Consider the following 12,541-nt stretch of genomic DNA (forward strand, 5'->3'; position numbering starts at 1 on the left):
TTTGACCCTGACCTGATGGCATTGGCGGTCAGGAGTTTCTCTAACTGCACTGGTGGAGGCAGTACTGAATTCAGCGGGGGTTGTATTGTGTGCCTTGAGGCTCAAACAGCTTCTAACAGTCAGAGATGGAACTGAACCGAAACGTGAAACAGCCATTACGGTTGATTCAGACCTCGCCTGTTCATTTACGCCACGGCTAGTCATCCTGCTCTGCAGGAGGCGGTCGCACCCTACCCCACTGTTGACCATGTCTCTGTCGTCGTTGGGCCCCACGCGCTCAGCCATTGGCCTGCAAGGCACTCATGGCACTGTGAGCGCCCCAGACTTCTGTCTCGTTGGCGTCCCCTGCTGTTTCTCAGCACTAACATTCCAGTTCCAACGCATTCCACACACCCCCAATGCCTTGTAGCTTGGCCTTGTCCAAGCACCTCTTTTTGTAAATGTAAACATGCATGCTTTTTTATATTCCTATAAACATATAATATCTACACATCAGTGTTTGTGTTAGGAAATGTCTCTTTAGTCTTATTATAAACCATAACGGTCAAATCTATCCTCTGTCTGTCCCTGTTCCCTACAACCAAATCTTCATGATCTCTGATTTCTCTGTTCTCTGTTGTAATGATACACCCTCTCTTTTCGTACTGACTTGAAAGATGATGTAGAAACCAGACTGAAAATGGGAACCATTAAAATGTGACGTGCTTTGAAGGAAATGTGTCCCTCTCCTCATTACTCAACATGTTTTATGGACTCAACTGCTATGGCCTTTTCTGGATTGTTGTGTCTCTTCTTTTGGATTCCGATCTTCCTTATGAGTGTGTGTTTATGAAAGTGAGAGAAATTGCAATCAATTATCCGCAACCAATAATCCTCAGATCAATGTACACTCCAGACAGGGGCAGGTGGGTGACAGTGGGCACTTGTGTAGGGCATTGGAGGGTTTTTTTTTTGGGAGCAGTTTGCTGATGGTCAGCAGCATTCCAGTACATTTCCCCTGGCCTCAGCACACACACACTCACATGCACCAAAATGCAGCAAACAAAGCCAGTCGCACCACAAAGCCTTTTGAGTCATTGTGCCTCTGTCTCCATAATGGTGGCAGTTAATACCCTCCCTGGAACACTGGCTTTGATGGACAGGGCAGATGGGTGGAGAACACAGAGAGACGCACTCGCGCCTGGTCAACAACAAACACGCCATTTGTGGAGGTGGCGCATATTGCTGGGAAACTCAAACTCTGGATGCAGCCTTGGGCTGGGTGCGAGGCATGATACACAGGTGTTCAAGGATCTGGGTCGAAGTGATGCCAGCACTAGATTACAGCCTCCTGCACTGAGCAGACCAGCATCAGGTAAGTGCCTTTTCATGTAAAAAAAACCAAAACAATAAATTATTTGAAAATTGACAACAGGCCCCATTCAGTCGTGCCTGTCTTGGTACCAACCAAATATTCTGACTGAACTGATGTCTGTAACACGATGTGTCAGTGTTTCTACACACAGAAATACTTAAAGGGAGTGAGGAATTCAAAGAACTCCCCTTTTTTTTGCAGGATGAGCGCATTGAGTACAGGTGAATTCCGGCATGCATCCGGCCTTGGAGTCTCATGAGCAGCCCTCATGAGCAACTTGAGTGTCGGTGTACACAAAACATCATTTGTGAAACACAATTAGCACAGGTGAATGATGTTCAAGTACACCCCCCCTTGGCAAGTGCTGTGTAACAGCTTGGAGCATGGTGCTAAGGTAAGGCCACAGAGACGCAAAAAGAAATAGTTGTTGCATGCTGCTGACAAGTCGACAGGATTACTACTGCAATGATTGCAACACTAAATGATGTTGGTGGTACATGGATTGCGTTAAAGACATTGTGCGAGGTTTCAGAATGGTTTGAATGGCCTTGTTCAGCATTTTTATTCAGATTTTAAAAAGCCTCGCTGTATCTAATTTTGGGGATGCAACCCATATACGTCCACAAGGGGTCAGCATTACTGTAACTGCACTTTGGTTTTAATTTCCATTTCTACACTTTTTAAAGATGCAATGTGACGATTATGTATTTTAAGTTCTAATATGTCGAGGTCAGTGGTCATTTGGCAACTGGTTGGTGTGTAATTATTAGAGGCTTGCTATAAACTTTTGAATTTGGTCAGTGTGATGTCCTTTGACAGTTTGCTCCCGAACGTTTGTGACTTATCTCTCCGGAGCCAGCAAAATCTATTTGTCTTTTCTGAGGTATTTTGTGGTGGGAGGTTGGCATGTCCTGTTCATTGTGTTTATTGAAATGTCGCACTGTAAATGGCTTCATAACATGCGTGTTATCTGACATTTTCTCCAAACTAGATGAAATGCAAAGTTGTACTAGATAAGCTGGGTCACTCTGACTCCTGGTTGTCATTGTTGTTGTTTTTCCACTCATAATTTCCACTTTATACCCTCTCTACTCACTGGGTGGGGGCAACTGTAGTTTTTCAGTCAATGAAAGAAGCATCAAAGAAGCATCAGAAGTTTTAGTTAATTCTCCTGACATGCTAAATTCACAAAAGTCACAAAACAAAAAATATGTTTTTGCCTAACATCCTGGATATTAATTATTTATTTCTGTTTCTATGAGAAAGCCAATCATTTTCAAGACATTTCTAATATTTATGATCTAAAACACAGTCTGTGAATTCATCTGAGTGGGTTATGCATAAACAGGTTTAATTTGTGGGCTGTCCCTGTTTAGGCCCAGCAAATGAGGGCATTTGTTAAAACTGCTTCCAGGAAGTCCATCTGCGTTGGTCTTATCAGGGGTGCACAGTTTATTATGCCACACATGGTCACGCACTGACAGTGAGCCGAGGAGGGGTGAACTCCCATCGTAACCCGCCATTTGGGCAACTCGCGTTTGTCGGCGAGGCATTCAGAAGGAATTCTGTGTGATCCGTGGATATATTTCTTTAAAAAGACTACAAATGGAACTGCATGGCAGTGTGCAATTACAACTCACGTTATTCAGAAGGTGAGTTCTATTTTAATTATTGAATTTCACACCCCATCAGGATTTTACAGGTTCCAGTAAAAGTGGTTACTCAGTTACTTCAGTGAAGCAGTTCATCATTAATAATGAGGGTTTCTGCATTTTCCTGTCCAAATGAGACCATTGCAATGAGACCCAAAAAACATGTGCACTGAGACTATAATAGTGTATTTTTCATTTAAAGCAAAATGTTCGTTACAGTGATTAAGATTATAATTGCATGATATTTTTACAATTATTACTTTTAATCAACATCTTCACAAATATCTGTAATTATATCAACAATATTAACTGATTTACATAGTTGCCCATTGTGTTACATTTTATTATTTTGAGCATGCATGCTTTGTACAGACTTGAAAAGAGTTGTCACTAAAACTAGAGCGAAAAAATATGTTTCATGTTTAGTGAGATTTTGTGGTTATGATGCATTTCTATTAGTAAATGAGTTTTAAAATCTGGAATAGCACAGAAGCCAGACCGCTCTAATCCAGCAAGATTTTATTGTTTGGGTGGAATGTAGATCATTAGTTCCCATCATTGACCTATATAGTTACAGTAAGCCATAAAAATCAAGCACTCCCACTTATCAGAAACTTGCAGTCTTCGTATCTACATTGTGACTGTAATATAGATTTTCCAGGTTCACTTCTCCAACACAATGTAATTTTATCTAATATTTCATGCATTTATTTGTGAGGTAAATTCCATCTTTTTCATTTTTTTCATTACATTGTTTTACATTTAGTAAAAACTAAAGAATAAAAAAGGTTTCTTCTTCCTGTTTTTAGAGACAATCATCAGTTCCGAAAGAAAATCTACAAGATGTGTTGACCCAGAGGGAGGATAGAGTACTAAGCGGTTTAGTCCCTTCTCGTGTGAAGTCTGTCCAACATACAGCATCTCTTTTTGAGAAAAGTGACAATTCATCTGGAGAAGTGATGACAAGCACACCAAAGAAATGGGTTCTTAAACCCCTGTCCCCTAAACTGGAGCAGTCTGACCTGAGGGCCATGCTCAGCCCCAGCATGGAGGACCTGAGCTGGAAGGAGAAAGACACACTTGTTTTCAGATTTGATAACATATCTGTGTCTCGAACTCAGACCTCAGTGACTACGTCAGCAAACAATGGGAAGGTGGAGAAGATGTTTTGGTCCAGGCTCGGCGTGTAGCCATGACAGAGCAAAGCAGCGGAAGCAATGAATGGCAGCCAAGCAGTCCAAGCATCTCCAGTACCCCAACCACACCCAGCAGCCCTGGGTCACACAGTGGCTTCTATTCCTTTGTGGAGGATCCCAACTGCCTAGAAGCTGAGAAGAACGAGGAGTGGATGGTCTCTCCAGAAAGGCAAGCCAAGCTGACCACCCTGAAGGAGGAGAGTAGCTTCAAGCTTCAAACATACATTGAGGACAGGAGGCCAGAGAAGCTCTTCCAAGAGACCAATGGTGACTCACAGTATCGGATCGATAATACAGCCTCCTTGTCCATGGATGACACTGGGAATAAGCAAGACAGGACTCAGATCATACGGAGCCAGGCACCCAGGAAGAACCGCTTACTTAAGGAGCAGTGGAGCTCTCTGGAGAACCTGGAATTCAGCAAAACACCCAAGAAGTTAATGGAGGGCTTCAGCCTCTCTTACAGAGGTTCTGACAGCCCCAAGGACCGGCCGGTGCCAGCTGAACAGGGTGCGATTGACCATGAGCAGATTGATTTTAATGCAGCCCGTAAGCAGTTCTTGATGATGGAGCAGTTGAATAAGTCAGCCCCCCTTTTCCGAAGATCTCTACAGCTCTCCCTCACTCCAACAAAGGAGAGAAACCCTTTGCCCAGTCCTGCTACAGTAAAGGATGACACAAAATATAGGCATATGGCCCAGAGTCAAAGTCCACAGAATGAGCAAAAAGAAGCCGATATATTCACATTCAACCTGTCCGAGAACACCCCTGATGCCAAGGTAGACCAAAGGGAGACCGATGACTCGGGCCTTAGCAGCCACATCAATGATGGGAGCACAGCCAAAGAGCACGCAGAGTCAGCAGCTCAAAGCAGGCCTGCCCCCGAGACCCCCATAGAGAGGGAGATCCGCATTGCCCAGGAGAGAGAGGAGAGCCTACGGCGGGCAAGAGGCATCAAGCACAGTGACAGTACTGAGATGGTGGAGATTAAGACAAAGCCTCTGCTCTCCCAGGCCATGCAACCCATGAAGGCAGTCAAGGCCAAGGACACCAACCGGGTGAGTTTCCTCATCCAACGGGAGTTTGAGATGGAGAACAAAAGGAAGGAACATTTGGACAAGTTACAAGGACCCTACACTTGTGGGACGTTACAAGAACTCGGAGAGAGAAAGAAGATCTTCGAGCCTCAGAGGGAAATGTCTCCTGTCTCATCGGTCACCTGTCTCATTGGTCCTGCTTTGAAGCAAATTGACAACCCCCAGAGCCAAGCCAGGGATGCAGAGGACTGCATCATGAATAAGCCTCTTGATTTGGTTGAGGGTGGAGACAACTCAGAAAAGGAAGATGGTCTCTCACCTTGTTGCCCTCACCGACACCCTAATGATGTAATCTTACCTTCCCACAACAGCCGCATGGGCTCAACGAATAAACACACTAAGGGCAGTATGAATGGATCTTTACCACATTTTTTCAAAGGGGAGAGGTCCTCACTGACTCTTTTGAACCCTGCCAGCCCCACCTTGTCCACGCCTATGTTTTCCCCTTTCTTTGGATATGATCCTAAGAAGAGGTTCATCTCTCCTTGGAGGAAGCGTCTAGACTACCAGATGAACAATTCTCAAGACCTTATCCGAAAGGAGATAGAGAGAGACCTGCAGCGGGAGCAGGAGCACATGGAGCTGCTGGAATCCAGAAGCTTGTCTGTATCCCTGGAGAAAGGGCTGGATGCCCAGGATGGCATACAGCGGACGACAAGTGCAGGGGAGCAAAGTGACGTCCAGCCAGGGAGTGACGAGGACATCATTAGGCCTCGGTCTGACAAGATTCCACCTTCTTTACCAGAGGAGCACACAAGAAGCTCTAACCAATCATATGGCCGCAGTGTTGATCCATATCCAGTCACCAGAGAATCAGCATCAGGTAAGGATTTGGAGGTGTGGTTCTGACGCACGAGAGTTCAATCAGGGTAAACGCTGACCTGCAAGCCTACAGAAGTTACATGTCTCCTGAGACCTGATAACGCTGGTCTGAAGTCATTTCCTCTCCCCATCACCCACTCGTTCCCGTCAAGTGCATAACTCATTAACCTGTTTTATGAGTGTCAGCAGTTGAGAAGAGCCTGACTTGCTAAATTAGTTCGGCATTTGTACTTTGCCCATGGAACTTAGGTTGAAACTGTGCTGCTCTGATGTTTTATGAAAAAAAGGGGTTAAATATTAATGTGAAGGCAGCCGTTTGCAGGAGGTTCTACTGAAAAGAGAACGTAATTCAAACGTTGAATCTTTTTGTGTGAATTTTGTGAAGTTTACATTTACAGCATTTATCAGACACCCTAAATTCTGCCACCTGGTGATCACATTGGTGTATTTTTTCATCTAACAAAATGTGTTTTGGAATTATGTCACCAATTGACCTTTAATTTACAATATACATTATTGACTCATATTTTACTGCTACGTCTAATATATTTTATTTGGTCTGTGGAAGAAAGGCTGCCAGTCTAATCATATATACTGTAACTGTCATTCAAAAGTAAACAATGCTAATAATCTGCATTCCTGCGTCATAAAAAGCCGTTATAAAATTTGGGTGAGAGTGCAGCATGGAGCTTGCTCTCTTCCTTGCCCATAGTAGATGGCGAGTGTGTCATGATCTGAACGTTCTCTTATCATTTCAGATAAATTCTCCCATGATGACTCCCCGCATCTGCCTTCACGGCTCCCCTCTGTGTCCATTGTAACGGCCCAGCCCTGGGGAAACCAAAAACCTTCTTCTCCAGGGTTACCCAGGGTCTCGGCTCTTACAGGTTCTGAGGGGGTTGGCACACCAGCCCAAAAGGGCCTGACAGAAACACTTCTGGAGGACTTTGAGGAGAGGCGAGCCAGGCTGAGGCTGGAAGAAAGTGCAGTAAGTGACAAATGACCTTTTTATAAATAAGGGGTACCTAAAGAATTGACAAAACGGCTGACAACTTTCTTAATGTCCTTCAAAGTATGCTGGAATCCAACCCACTGATGATGTGAACAATGAGGTGAGAAGTTGCTTCTTTTCTTAGATTTTCTCCATTCTGGTTTTGTCGTGATCCTCTTGTTATCCACCCATAGGTGCTGGAAGCTACGCGAGTCACCAGGCACAAAAACATGCGAGCTCTGCGATGGGAGGCTGGCGTGTACGCCAACGAAGATATGGACTGAGCATTTTTGCAATCACAGTGCACTTACAGTTATAAGATAATATAAGTCAAAAAAGCCTTAGCACTCAACAATGGTAGCTGGATTTGTGGACTGGTCCTGAAGCACTTTTCAAATAAAAACCATCCACCTCTGAAGTGGTATCATTCTAAAACAAATGTCTGCCCCCCAAAATGGGTTCTCTGCATAAAAGCTCTATATCAATATCCAGTTTGGATTTGGAGTTCTGTGTGGAGCATGCTTTGGCTGGACTTCTGGACACAGCATGATGAATCTTGTTAAAGTAGCTGAAAAAGAATCGTGTTTTTTTTTTTAGATGAAAACTTGAAGTTCAAATAGTTAATTGTTCAAATATGAAATAGGTTTATTACCAAAAAATAACAAATCTAGTGCTGCTCCATTTCCAAAGATCATTGGCCAAGAGTTGATTCTGTGGATTTAATTCTGGTGAATGCTTTGTTCAATCTGCAGATATGATTTTTCACTTGATATAATTCTACCACTATGATTTTCAGTACAAGTATATGGAAAATAAAAAGGCACCACAAAATTATGCAATATGTAATCAAATTGGCCACAGTTGTACAAAAAAAAACCCAAAAACATAAAAACTTGATTTACAGAACATGGTTTGAAAGGGTTTTATGATTGTGATGCTCCTCACTGTAACTCCACAAAAGTATTTGCATTAGTCTATTGCTTATTCTAAAACATTCCATAGACCATAATGTGATAATATCTGTAGGATGTATGTTAGGATGAATTATATTGTTAGCTATTCAAATTAGACATTGTTATCTAAATCTAACATCTAACAAATAAATCTGGTTTACATAATTTTATCACTTATAAAATATTTATAATATTTTAATAATTATAATGTTTTGTTTTACTTATGCTGTATATATATTTAGAATATTTTGATGCTGTTTATTAACATTTTCAAGTTCTGAAATAAATGAAGAAATTAAAATTTAACATAATGCTGCCTTATGGAAATTCCTACATGCTTTTGTGGGGTATTAATATTGGAATATTTAGAAAATGAGAATTATTTTATTACATTATTTATGTGTGATTTTACACAGTTACTTTAATCTAGAAGGCGTATTCATCATTAGTCAGCAGGATTTATCACTCCTCCGGTCGTTTTTGTAAACTTTGGCCTTTTCTGGTTCCACGTAAAATCGTGGTCCCCTTGGACAGAAACCTCCTGCATTTTATTTTTAAAAACTTTCACTTCACTTCTCCAAATTCCCCTAAATGCCCCCGCCTGACCCTCTTCCTCCTGCCTGATTGGAGTATAAGTACAGTGTATGTTCTATTAGCTCTGAAAATGAGACAGAAGGGCACTAACTGGCCAAATGATGTGAGGAAGACCTACAGGTAAGTGTCCGCTATTTAAGAGGAGCATTTCAGTGCTTTTACTCACTACTGTGAACATTAAAGTTGTATAAGTAGTATACATTAAAGTATAAGCCAACAAGGGATGCCTTTTACACAGTAACTTTATGCATTTAATGCATTATACAAGTAATTTTATAGCTTTTTTTAGACACCACAGCATCTGTCTCCGCAACTGAGAACTTTCTGTTACTTTCACTGTGAAAACCTTTGCAGATGCTTAACTTAACGGGAATAAAAGATCAGTGTGACCATCAGTGTGACTGTAGGATTTGTGACATCATTTAATGCAGAAATCTATATTTACATATCAATTGTGCCTAATGGCTAACAGATCAGAAATATGCTCCATTATTAAGAGTCTCTCTTTCTCAATCACAGCCTCCAATACTGTGCCAAAAGAGGTCAGCAGTTGTTGGCTTGGTTTGTACTTTCATTCTGATGTGATCAAATTTCTTGCAGGGTAACCAAAACCACGAAGGGGCTGAGAGTCAGCGTTCTGCCTTACTGAAATGGGGGGTTATTTAACTGTGGTGGAACCACTGGTGGTTATTCACCGAGTGGGCACCTCCTCCTTCGAGATGGCGCTGACGTTGGCCGTTTACAATCGCTCCTTGGAGATTGCGGCGGGACAGAGCGATCAAGCTCAGGCCCTCACCATGCGACTTTTCTTGTACCAAAGTGTCCTCTCTTGCTTGTGTGCCTTCCTGTCCATCGTACCCCGCAACCGCCTGGCTCGCCGGTTTGGGCAGCGGGTGCTGCTTCTAACTCCTCAGCTGGGCTCTCTTTTGGGCATGACGTTCCTCCTCTTGTTTCTGCTCGTTCGTCTGCCGCTGGAGGTGCTGTACCTGGGCACGGTGGTGTACGGCCTAAGTGGAGGCTCCCCGGGCTTCTGGAGTGCAGTGGTGTCCCTGGCTGCATTAGGCTCCGAGCAGGGCCGCCACACACTGAAGCTCAACACCGTGGACTTCTTCTCTGGGCTTGCTGGGGTGGCGGGGGGTTTGATGTCCGGGTATGCATATCGGTTGGACCACCGCGGCGTGGCGCTGGTTGGGATGGCCATGTCACTCACCGCATTCTGTGTCCTCTATTCTGCGCTGCTCCCCTCATACCCTGACTCCACGACAGCAGAAAGCCAGCCATTGGTGCCAATCCAACGTGGCATTAGGAAGATAGAAGGAAGTGTTGGGATGACCATCATGGCCATACTAATTTTTGCATTTGGCATGTGTGGAGCAGAAGAAGTGCTTTGTCTCTATGTTCTGAAGCCTCCGCTGAGCTGGGACTCAGTGTGGGTCGGGTACGGCAATGCTGCCACCAACGCCATGTACCTGACTAGCTTCCTGGGGGTCCTGCTGTTGTCTCGTTACATGGAGGACACGGCCCTTGTCCTGTTAGGAATCGTGTCAAACTGCACTGGCATGGCGATGATGGCTTTTGCCACGGAGAGCTGGGTGTACTTTGTGGGTAAGCGGACCTTTTCTCACTAAATTAACTTGGAGAAATGTCTGAACAGAAATGTCTGGTAAGAGGAAACTGTCTTCACTTCAACAGCTCGAGGAGTGATGATGTTTGCCTGTGTTCCTATGCCCACTCTGAAGGCTCAGCTGTCGAAGATTCTGGACGCCGATCGATACAGTACGTCTGCTTGTACATTTAATGGACACACAAATGGCACGGGTTTATTTATACATAGAGCCCAGGTTATCCCAGGTTCAACAATACTCATAAATTGTGTATGAAATGAGCATTGTTTTTGTATTAATGCATTAACAAAGATGAACGAAAGAGACAAAGATTGTTGGAACAATACAATACACAAGCCAGTGCGGGTTGCGAAACTGCGTCTTGAGCTCAACAATTTGTTGAGTTCCTTGGAAGCTAAATCAAGAATCAAGGGGAATTTAGTCTTTGGCTTCTTCTGCAGATGGATAGGAACTGGAACTGCAAGAAATGGATATGAATCCATTATAAGAACGAGCACCATCTTAAAAGTCACCTCTGTTTTCCTACATTTATCAGACGCCCTTATTCAGAGCGACTTACACTCAGTATCTACGTTTACATTTACAGCATTTACCAGACGCACTTATCCAGAGCGACTTACAGTCAGTAGTTACAGGGACAGTCCCCCTGGAGCAACTTAGGGTTAAGTGTCTTGCTCAGGGACACAATGGTAGTAAGTGGGATTTGAATCTGGGTCTTCTGGTTCATAGGCGAGTGTGTTGCCCACTAGGCTACTACTACACTACCACCCAGCTATACACAGTCAGACACTAAGTAGTACACAATAAGTATGTAATAATGCAGAGGACGATTTTACATTGGACAACGTGAAATTCATTAAAAGGAGTAGTGTCTTTTCTTTCCGCATGTCTTCCTAACACACACACGCACACACACACACACACACACACACAAAAACAATAATTACTCATTTAGTAGCAAGTTATTAAAACCGGTCAGTATTCCGATTTGTATTCTTATTCCCAGGCCGTGTGTTTGGCTGGCTCCAGTTGGCCCTGTCTGTGAATGACGTACTTTCCAAAGCGTTCTTCTCCACCCTGTATCCTCTTACGCTCACCTGGAACAGCGGCTTCTGCTTCCTCGTCTCATGTGTCATCTCCTACCTCAGCGCCATACCCATTCTGTAAGGCAGCCTCAGAGGCATGGCTTCACGCCGCCTGTTGCCGTCCCCTGTCATGCTGTGGTGTGTTAACTGTGGTTTATTTATTTATTCTAGGTATCTGAGCTGGAGAGGAGACGGGAATTATTAAAGACTCGCTTTCCAGAAAACACTCAAAAGTACCAATGTTAAAGAAACCTTTTCTTTTTGTACATGAAAAATGAAGGTTATAGCACCATCTAGTGCTATAAGTTCACGCCCTTGTCTCTGTTGATGGCACATGCGATTTCTGAAGAGCATGAAGACCGCTGAGGATCGAGGCCAAGGGTTCACCGTAAGCCTTGTTGACGGAGATGCCCACCCTTTGGTTCAGTACACTGGCACCCACCATATGACCAATGTGCCGTGTTCAGTTTGAAGCTCTGATGATGGTCTGATGGTCTACAGGTTCTGCATAACCAAGAGCTTTGACAGTTTCTCTGATGACCTCCATTTTCCTTATACAAAAGCTGAGAACACTATAATAAAACATTTATGTCACATGCCTTGTCATTTAGCAACATGCTGTTCAGTTCGAGTGTGTTAAATTGCAATGTGATCATTTTCTCCGGCAACATATATATATTTTATATTCATCAAAAAAAAAATAAAAAAAAAGTTTCAATGTACTGGAATAGTGACGGCTCGTGTTCATTTATAACTTTAACCACCAGAGGACGCTTGAACCTGGTCCCCGTCCTCCGGTGTCTAATTTCCGATCGGTGCGTTGATCCGTCTCTTTTGTTCGTATACGAGTTTGACTACAGTGGATGTTAGCGCGGCCTCCCCTACTCGCCAGCGCACCATTAACCCTCCAAAGCGCGGACACAGTGAGCTGAAGTCTGGACTGCGGCGGGACACCGTCAATTATTCATCCCCCGGCCAGGCGTGTCGCCGGTCGCCTGTCCCTGCCTACACAAAGTCATTTCCCGAAAGGAAGCGAAGCGCATTAACTAATTAATGCCGCCATCGGAGACGCATGAAAGTAACGGAGCCGGGGAGGGGGGGGGGAGGCGGTCCGCTGCCCCGTGCGGCGCTAACTAGTTTAGCTGGTTTAACCACGAGTTTCCCCCGGCGTG

General features: G+C 43.9%; 2 protein-coding genes across 3 annotated transcripts; both read left to right on the forward strand.

Moving 5' to 3' along the window:
- Window positions 1-1,168: 1,168 nt before the first annotated feature.
- On the forward strand, window positions 1,169-8,288 carry misp (mitotic spindle positioning). The gene is given in 7 exon segments (XM_029000990.1): window positions 1,169-1,354; window positions 1,556-1,748; window positions 3,816-4,140; window positions 4,143-6,122; window positions 6,880-7,109; window positions 7,195-7,233; window positions 7,307-8,288. Coding segments are annotated over 6 exon segments (2,727 nt in total). The 5' UTR covers window positions 1,169-1,354; window positions 1,556-1,685; the 3' UTR covers window positions 7,397-8,288.
- Window positions 8,289-8,356: 68 nt separating this feature from the next.
- On the forward strand, window positions 8,357-12,029 carry LOC114802411 (thymic stromal cotransporter homolog). Of its 2 annotated transcripts, XM_029001297.1 has the most exons (5): window positions 8,762-8,779; window positions 9,260-10,264; window positions 10,352-10,435; window positions 11,291-11,447; window positions 11,541-12,029. In XM_029001297.1, the coding sequence occupies exons 2-5, from the start codon at window positions 9,310-9,312 to the stop codon at window positions 11,572-11,574; spliced, it is 1,230 nt and encodes a 409-aa protein (XP_028857130.1). In that variant the 5' UTR covers window positions 8,762-8,779; window positions 9,260-9,309; the 3' UTR covers window positions 11,575-12,029. The 2 variants fall into 2 exon arrangements, with proteins under 2 accessions (XP_028857129.1, XP_028857130.1); XM_029001296.1 differs by having other exon boundaries at window positions 8,357-10,264.
- Window positions 12,030-12,541: the final 512 nt, after the last annotated feature.

This window comes from Denticeps clupeoides, chromosome 13 (assembly GCF_900700375.1).
Source record: "Denticeps clupeoides chromosome 13, fDenClu1.1, whole genome shotgun sequence".
Lineage (NCBI taxonomy): Eukaryota > Metazoa > Chordata > Actinopteri > Clupeiformes > Denticipitidae > Denticeps > Denticeps clupeoides.